The sequence below is a fragment of the Leuresthes tenuis genome, unplaced genomic scaffold (genome assembly GCF_036924035.1).
Source record: "Leuresthes tenuis unplaced genomic scaffold, fLeuTen1.0.hap1 SCAF_11, whole genome shotgun sequence".
In the NCBI taxonomy this organism is placed as follows: Eukaryota; Metazoa; Chordata; class Actinopteri; order Atheriniformes; family Atherinopsidae; genus Leuresthes; species Leuresthes tenuis.
The window spans coordinates 11,850,993-11,860,260 of NW_027325365.1; the positions used below are offsets into that span (position 1 = coordinate 11,850,993).

General features: G+C 39.5%; 1 protein-coding gene across 2 annotated transcripts; it reads left to right on the forward strand.

The window, feature by feature from the left end:
- Positions 1-1,146: 1,146 nt before the first annotated feature.
- On the forward strand, positions 1,147-7,737 carry arl13a (ADP-ribosylation factor-like 13A). 2 transcript variants are annotated; one of them, XM_072396405.1, is made up of 10 exons: positions 1,147-1,224; positions 2,458-2,574; positions 4,132-4,202; positions 4,292-4,544; positions 4,674-4,779; positions 4,926-5,131; positions 5,264-5,366; positions 6,707-6,993; positions 7,076-7,183; positions 7,293-7,737. In XM_072396405.1, exons 1-9 carry the CDS (start codon positions 1,205-1,207, stop codon positions 7,143-7,145), a joined length of 1,233 nt encoding a protein of 410 aa, XP_072252506.1. In that variant the 5' UTR covers positions 1,147-1,204; the 3' UTR covers positions 7,146-7,183; positions 7,293-7,737. The 2 variants fall into 2 exon arrangements, with proteins under 2 accessions (XP_072252506.1, XP_072252505.1); XM_072396404.1 differs by having other exon boundaries at positions 6,707-6,983; positions 7,067-7,183.
- Positions 7,738-9,268: the final 1,531 nt, after the last annotated feature.

The following is a 9,268-nucleotide window of genomic DNA, read 5'->3' on the forward strand; positions in this document are numbered from 1 at the left end:
CAGACTGCAAGGAGATGAAGGGAAATATAATTGGTATGAGCATTTCCACACCAGAGCGGACAGCATTCTCAACTGTCTCTTATAGGAAATCCAAAAGCCTTTATTAGGAGGTTGGAGGTGGCGTCGGATGGTACAGTTACATCCAACGCTCTCAATCACTTATGCATTTATTACACGACTTAAAGACCAGCATATAACAACAAACTTTTCACTTCAGAGTCAATAGTCTGTCCAAAAACACAACAAAACTTTATTGAAACACCTTTGTCAATTCCTGGTTGGTTTAGATAATAGGATCACTTGGTTAGGGTTAAAAAAAGACTGTATGTAGGGCTAAATACATTCTTTTTACAACTCTATGTTGTAGGGGACGCCTTCTTTTTTTCATCTGCAGTTGCTCTCACAACCACTTGCGGTTGCATATTTTACTGATGTAATTAGGGGTCGAATGCTCCATGGGGACATATTTGGGTGGAGGACGGTCTCACCTCCAGTAAAGAAAGGGTTCATGTCCTTGAACAATTGTGCTATTTTTAATGGATTTCCTTGTCAAATCTTTTCTCACATGAACTACATCTACATTCACATCTTACTTCTTTAATTGTAACAATCCACTCTTAGTACATTTCAACCATTGTGCTGGGCCCCGCGTTAGGAAGGCTCACAAAAAGTAAGATAATCTTTGAGAAATAAAATGTATAGTAAAAGGAATACCAGAGAACAAAAAACAGCTGTTTGTGATCTTATCACCTTACATAATTTTATCAAACTGTGTAGCCTACAAGAGAACACAGATATACTGCAAATGTACATTGCGAGAACACTGGAGCTTGACACCTCATGGACAGTATCATGTCATCCATTCAGGAAACACTAAAGCCGCACAGCCTAAAGCTGCACTAATGCTGCCACTTTCTGACTTCACCAAGAACATCAGATCACGTCACGCATCACACGACTCAACACATTTAGTTCTCCTGGGCAGATTTATGCACCTTTATTTGGTCGAGTTTCGAAGAAGGCTCACGCCATCCAATGAGATTAGCAGGCAGTTCTAGAAGCTACAGGATTGGTTGACAAGGGAACGCAACATTTCCCAGGTTGCGCCTCCCACATGGGGTGACCAAAGGCTTAGTGTGAGCCTGATTAGTTTAGTAGCAGGTGGGCGCAAGATGTTAGTAGGGACAAGCACCCAAACAAATGCATGGATATAGACTTACTTCTGTGAGTATGTTCTCTAACAGCTTGATGAATATTTACATTTTGCACCTTTTATGTGTAGTTTGCTCATTCAGTTGAATCAGGTCATAGTAGTTGAGTGCCTGCAGTAATTAAAATGCTTTGTTTTGAACCATGGATTTGTATGTTACCATCTGTTTCATGTTTGCTCACTGTCAGTGTAGTTCTCTGATGTTCTCTGGTGTTCAGTGCAGTATTTATCACAGATTTACGAACCAAAATAGTTACATTTCCTTTAAAGATATTCATGAAATAGACATCTGTCGGTGTAATGCGGGTTTGCTGTTTACATTGCCATATTTAAAAAAAAAATTATTTGGTGTTTAATGTGTGTGTTTTTTTTTAATGCACATCAAAACTCTTTCACAATTTTTTCTACCTGCAGGTGTGCCTAATTGTGAAGTTTCTCTTCAGATTTACTCTTTTAATCTCAGCTAAATTAACATACAGATTTGCATGTAGAATTTTTCAAAGCACGGACCAGACTCCAAATTTTTGCCAAGACCAAAAAACATCACTAAACAGCATTACTGTATTTGTCCAAGTGGAGGTGGAAAAGACAAAACCGGTCGTTTAATACATAGAATATAATTTTTCTTCATAAAGAGGAAAATCTTCAGAACTTCACACATCCAACACATTAAGTAGTTTTGACATTGGATTTCTACGAGTTATAATAACTATTTACTCTTGATACCAAAGCTGTCAAATGAACTTTCTCTATATATGTAAGGTGTTGCAATTTCAGATATTTAATACTTGTCTAAATCATGCTTACTTGCACAGTGTTTGATACACGTTGACGCCGTCGCTGTTTTCTGCAACAAAAACAAACAAGGGTCAGCTTGTTAACAGCTCTGTAGAAGTGGGCCATTTGAAACTGGCTTTAGCAGATTATGGCACCTGAACAGATGCACCGGATGAATGACTGTTGGATCTGCCTGCGTTTTTTTTAGCACGTGTTCCGACTATCTCAGACACACCTTCTGCTCGGTGTGAACTGCCCAGCTTAGGTATGGTACTCATAGTTCCCATGACATCTAGGAAATCCGACAATCTGTAAACACCTCCTAAGCCAATGGGAGCCAGACAAAAAGCATCTTTGCGTTAGACCTGGTCATGACCCCCCCATTTACTTGGGCAGCAAGCCCCATGCATGCGTGCGTGCGTGTGTGTGTGTGTGTGTGTGTCATACTAAGGTTCATCATCTGTCTGCAGGTACCAGTTCCAGAGAAGATGGTGGCCACTGTGCACACCTTATTCAACCCAATTAAACATGTTCAACCTGATGAGCAACTGCTGCAGCTGGGTCTCCAAAATACAGGAGCCAATAAGGTACAAAAGACTGATTAATTAAAAATCAGAGTGAAATTTATAATCAACTTCTATTTAGAAAAAAAAGCCTCCCTAAGCCTTGTCAGCAGCCAGCACAACAAAATCAACAGGGTTTACATTTTCCATTTCTAAGTTCCATACTTTTCCAGATTTCTTACTTATCTATTCATTATTATTTTTGGCCATTTTTTTAATCACTTTTGGGTCATTTTTGATATCCCAAATTTAACAGTGAATGTTTATTAAATGAGCTTAGAAAATATTGGTGACAGTGTTAGATTCTCACCACATAATGTTGCAAAATATTTGCCAAAAAACTATAGTTGTAGCTCATCCAAATCAATCACTATCAATTCAATGAACATCATTTTAGTCTGTCTGCAATGCTTAAACGCTGTAAAACAAATATTTCCATGCTGTTAGCCCATCTTTTTTAGTCTCATTTGTAAATAAGAAGCAAACACCGGCTGTAAAAGGTTAGATTTAAAAGGTTCAGTCTTGTTTTCACGTTATCCACAGAATTCACAAAGAACCCAAATGTTAATCTTTTTATGACGTCAAGCTCATTTTAAACCAAGCTTCTCTCACACAGAGGAGGTGCCATCTCCCTGCTTCAACCATCATGAAAAACCATAAACTATATTCAGAAGGATTTAACCAGCAGACTAGAAAAGTGAAGCCCATGCAAAAGTGCCTTCATGTTGTATTTTTTTGAATGGACAGCAGGGGGTGATGCATCTGGTTGCAAAAAGAAGGCAGGCTGTAGTCTATGAGGAAAATATGTCTTCTTGCTTTATTTGTTACCTCTTTTCCAAATTTGTTTCCTAATCAAGACGACTTCTACACAACATGATGTTCATTTAGTCAAAATATGGCCTCATTTAGAGTGAAATAGAAAAATAAATAAGGTCTGTCGTGCTTTAAGGCTGGGCTAACTCATGATGAAGAAGCTGCTCACATTTGGTAAAAGGTCTGCACCTACTTGGCACCTTTTAACATTAGTTAGATTCACAAAGTGCTTTAAAAGTGTATTTCTTATCCTCCCATTCACACAATGCTGCCATGCAAGACACTGAACCGTGCTCCTTAAATGAGCGGACAGTCTGTTCCTCCACCTGAGTCACGACTACCCATGTGCCAGTACAGCCACACGGGGGTGCTTGTCCCTGTGGGTTCTTGGGCGGTGATTCAACACGTGGGGTCTCAAAATCCTGAAAGTGAAAACAAAAATGCTAAAATCGAGGCTTCATTATGGTAGATACACCAAGAAGTGACATAACGGTGTTTATTTTAAATGTTTTAGCCAAACCTTACCATACTTTATAAGACTGTGTAGTAAAACTGTCTTAAATACACAATATTTGTTCAAATAAATTCCTAATGTTGCTCATTCTGCTAACTTTTCCCCTAAAATCAAAAGTACTCCTGCACTCCTACTGAACAAGCTTTTACATGTTATATATTGTTTACTGATTACTGATAAAATCCACGTCTGTCAGTTCAAGGTATACATCACTACTTCTGTTCAAACATCATAATGTATGTACTTCTCTGCAGGAAAGTGACCGTTCTTGTGGTTGGTCTTGACAGAGCAGGGAAAACCTCCTCCATCAGAGGGATGTTAAGAGGTGATAAATGAGTGACTTCAACAATGACTTACAGTAAGTGCTTAAAGCAGAAATTCAACAAGTGATCCACCTGTGTTTTCCTTTTCCAGTCCCCCATGGTGTAGACTCAGGGCCCACCCACGGCTGCATTAGAAATGAGCTGAGAATTGAAAATTACCTGGTCACGCTGCTGGATGTTGGAGGATCAGTGGAGTCGCGGGGAGCCTGGAGGGAGCTCTGCGGAGAGGCCCACGGCATCATCTTTGTGGTGGACTCCAGCGACCGGCAGAAGATGAGAGAGGTCAGGGAGGTTCTCAGTGACCTGCTGAAGCAGCCGAGGGTGGCAGGAAAACCTATATTAGTGTAAGAACACCCAGTTTCATCTCCTGAATTCTCTATGTGATTCAACCTTGTGTGCAGTGCAAACAGTGCTCTTTGGTGCTCAATGATTAAAAATGCAAAATTAACAGGACACTTGCGATTTGCTTTCAGGTTGGCAAACAAACAGGATAAAATGAATTCTTTGGTGGGAAGTGAACTGATTGAGATTCTGTCTCTGGAGAGGCTGGTCAACCAGAGCCGCTCTCTGTGCCATATAGTGAGTAATTATACTGAAACTTGATCAGATATTAATCACATGTACATAATGGAATAGAATATCCCATGGATTTTTTTTGGGGGGGGGGGGGTACAGCCAGCCACTTTAGACATGCAGAAAAACTGACCTTTTATGTTTCCTCCAAGGAGCCTTGTTCAGCCTTAATGGACCTGCGACGCCGGTCAGACAGAAAGACCCTGCGAGGCCTCCGGTGGTTGCTTCGTGCTGTCTGTTTGGATTATCCAGAGCTATGTGCTCGTGTAGCCCAGGACAGCAAGAGGCCTCTGGAGCCGAGAGAGAGAGAAAAGACTGGGAAAACTGAGAGAGTACGCAGAAAACCCAAAGTCGAACGGTAAGAGAGGCTTTCATATTCAAAGGATTCATGGCTTCAAGTATTGCATGTGACAGCATCAGCCTAAACAAGACAGATTAGTTCATTTTCGCTTTGCGCTGAACCTCTATCTCAAATATTGTCTTACCTCAGGATACGATCCAGTAAGTCAGATCTTCGCCAGGTTCATCGGCCCAAAGAGAAAAAGACCAAGAGCGAAGGGAAGCTGCAACCCATTCGGAACATGCTGCAAAAGGTCAGGAAAACAAGTTGTTTTGAAATGTAAAAAAATCAAAGGTAATCCACTGCTCTTCTACAAATTCTGCCCCTACAAAAAGAACACGTACCATGGATTTACATCTGAAGAGGGCATATGTTCAGAAATATATAATTATCTTTCAATTATCGATAGCATGTGTGTGTATGTATATACATCTCTCTATATAGAGATATATATAAACTGGAAAATTTGCTATTTGTAGCACATCTCTTGTGTCTTCTATAATTTTAATACTAATTTCTCAGGAAGTTAAGATTGATTATGACATATTTCAGGATGCATTGATTTATTGGCCTGATATCAGTATAGGACAATATTCACCTTATTGACTGTAATCAGCCTATTGGCAGATAGGGTAATGTCAGCCAATGGCAGTGGCTGATACTGATATTTATCTGCTGTGTCCTGGTTGTGTTGCACAGTCTTCCCCAGAAACTTACAAGATTTAATAGGTAAAGATATCTTTTGAGACCATTTTCTTTAATATGAGAAGCTATGATCTTTTTCATTCTTAAAATGTTCAAGTACTTTTATTATAACACTTCAGTGTTAAAAGCAATTGGTATCACCTATTGGCCATTGGCCAAATCATAATTTCCAACAAAGTTATTGTCCCAGAATTTCCCAATTCTTGCATTCCTGGATATTTTGACTGAAATCTTTAAATGACTGTCTTGCCCATCCCCCAAAGTGTACATCCTAGCCTTCCACAATTCAGAGTGAAGACTTAAATGTCTTGCTTTGTCGACCAAATTATTTAAAGCTTAATTAAATTCAGTTTCCAAGTGGCAACAATTCCCATCGAGGAGCTGGAACCAGAGGATTTCTGCACTATATTCTTAGAAAACTGTCAGAAGAATGAAACAATCAGCTGCCTAATTCATTAATATATACACTTAGTAACTTAGTCTCCTAACAAAGGTTTGTAAATCCTCCTCTTTTTTTTTTTTTTTAGTAATAATCATCTCAATTTAATTATGAGCACATTTAAAAACAACAGCCACTCAGTAAATCAGCAGGGGCATCAAAACTGATTAAAACTACACGGACAGATACATGAGAAAACAAATATCAAAACTCTGGTTTAAATACCAAAGAATAAAAATAAATGTACTTGAATTTGAAGGACAGTTGCATTCAAACTTGACGTTATTTTTCCCACATGCATTTCTCTATTGGGACAGATCAAAATGTCAGCAATAGCAAAGGCCTATCGTGTCCTGTCTCCTGTTATGTTATTCTTTTGTATTGTTTGTCACAATATGAAGTCATTCGCGATATAGCATGAGCGACAATATACTACTCATCCTTTCCAGGAGAGCTCTCTGAAAAACAAGCTGAGGACAAAAAAGAAGAAGAAGATGCCAGTCAAGGTGAAGGAAGGTGAACCGGATGATGAAGAAGCTCACAAACAGGAAGAGGATGAGGAGGGTGACTGTAATGAAGGGGATCAAGAAAACTCTGGTCACAGAGACAAAGCCAGCAGTGCCCTGATCCCTCCGAAAAAAGGCAAGCTGAAACGCAAGACAAAGGTGAAAGAAGAGACTCCGAGTGTGCCAGAATCCCTCAACAGCGACGAGAAACTGCCGAAAGGTTGTCTTCGGTTGTTATTAACAGGCTGCATTTTTTTAATGCTGTTTAAAAAATAAAAACTAATTGTTTTTTCTTGTGTCTAGTTAAAGGAGAAAAAAGGAAGAAGAAGAAAGTAGTGAAAGTGAAGCGAAAGAACAAGATCAACACAGAGGAGACACGTGAAGCTTACTCTCAACCCGTGGACCTTTCTGCAACCTTTGGTGAGCGTCATCCACTCCTTCCATCCACCAGTCCAATACAGTAACACTACGGACTCTGAAATGATGAAATCACAGCTTTTACTGAAAAAGATGACCCTGTCTCCAATAGATCTTTACCGAAAAGCAATTCTGGCTCTGAAGGAACGTCAGGATCAGAATCAGAATCAGGGACAGGGAGAGTGAGCCCTTGCTGTGTCCGGCCACCTGAGTGTGAGGATGAGGTCCACAGCAGTAGTATGTGACACACTGCATCACTTAAAGAAAAAACAAAAAAACTTTTCTATGTCACTATCTATCCTGTAGACTGACTACCTGACCCTTGAGCCTTTGGAGAGAAACTGCAGTCTCCAATGTGTAATGACAGGAGGGTTTTATTATTCCTGTACTAATAATAAAACACAGTAATAATATACAGTCATAAAAAGTTCATTACGAATGTCTGTGCTTGGCCAAAGGGGTTTGCGTTTGTAAAAAAAAATCTGCCATGATGAATGTAAGGGAAACATTATTTTTAAACTGTATCTGGTGTTTTTATATATAACTATTTGAACATTTTCCAGCAAATGAGATGAGCTCTCTGAAAAGTATTGCAAGTTGCTTGTGATCAGATTTGTGTATGAATAATAAACTTTATGTCTCTATACTTGCATGCCTTATTCGTTCACAACAGCAACAGTACGCATCTCTGATATCACAATGTATTTGTGCTGCAAGTTAGCTGCTCCTTGGGTCTCACAGAGTCTTCAAACATTGTGACTTCTCTATACAATAACATTAAAACTTGTCCACACGAACCTATGGTTTACATATTTATGGAGCGTCATCTAAAAATGTGAGAGAAATTCAGTCTGAAAGGCAAAAAAAGTCCATCCATATTGCGGCTTGTGTGGCTATGCTAATATAATGGAACCTCAGCACTTCCTCGCTGCTTTTTGAGGTTGACCTGGTGCTCTTGGCTTCATCACAACATGATTTTAAACTTCCAATTAGGGCAGTTTTCTGCTGATTATGAAACAGCTGGTGCCTTCAGGTCTGAGGCTGTGGTTCCCTGTTTGAAAAAGCCAGATCGCTCCATCTGGATTGGGGTAAACATGAATATCAGATGAAATGAGCCAATATGCAAAGCTTTGAAGTTACCAGTCAATTTTTACAAATATTTCCAAGGTATGTTTCCCCCATACAATGAGTGGGCTCAGCACACGAGGAGCTCAATCATCTGGTGGGATCTCACACTATATGACTGCTGCTCTAGAGGTGGTTCAAGCAGCTCATTCGGTTGCTTACTAGGTGCATTTTTTTTGGGGGGGGGGGGGGGGGGTTCTTTATATATCTAACTAAGAATGTGGACCTAGAACCTGCTGAATCCCTTAGAACTGGAAACATGTTGCTGAAGAGATGAACATCTGGAATATCCTGATTGAATGGATGGAAGTCAACCACTCAAACTGAACAGCGAGAGCAGCTTTTGGATATTTGGCCCATAAACAAATCCTTGGTTATGTCAGAGCTATCAAAGTCAGGATGTCTTTGTATTAAAGACTTATCAGGCTATACCCTGGCGTCTATTTTCTTTATTCAGCATTTGAACAAAAACACTAAAGATGTTCTTTGTGGTACCTTAAGACAGCTTACATCTGGCAACACAATACATACAGTATACTGTTTCGTTGAATTGTATGTTCCAGTCCTGATCCTGAGCACATACCCTCAGTGTTTCAAATGCTTCTCTGCTTGAACATGCCTAATTGATATATCTATTGATATCTAATTGATACACTTCACCAGGCTCTACAGAGGCCTCAAAATCACTCATTTACTTGAATTGGATGCACTGGCAAGCACGAAAAAATAGACAGGGCAGGGTTTTCCCATGTCCACATTTGGGCAATTCTGGTCTATGGAATAGATATATCTGTAATATTTCTATCCACCATTGGGAAGAAAAATAACAAAGTGGGAACTGACCTGGAGATCTGAGTTTAGCCTCGTTTAATTCAACATAAAGACTGCCAATGGGTGTAAATTCAATTTGGATCTAAATCTTCCTTTTGGCACATCTAAAGCTCTTTAATTAACATATATATA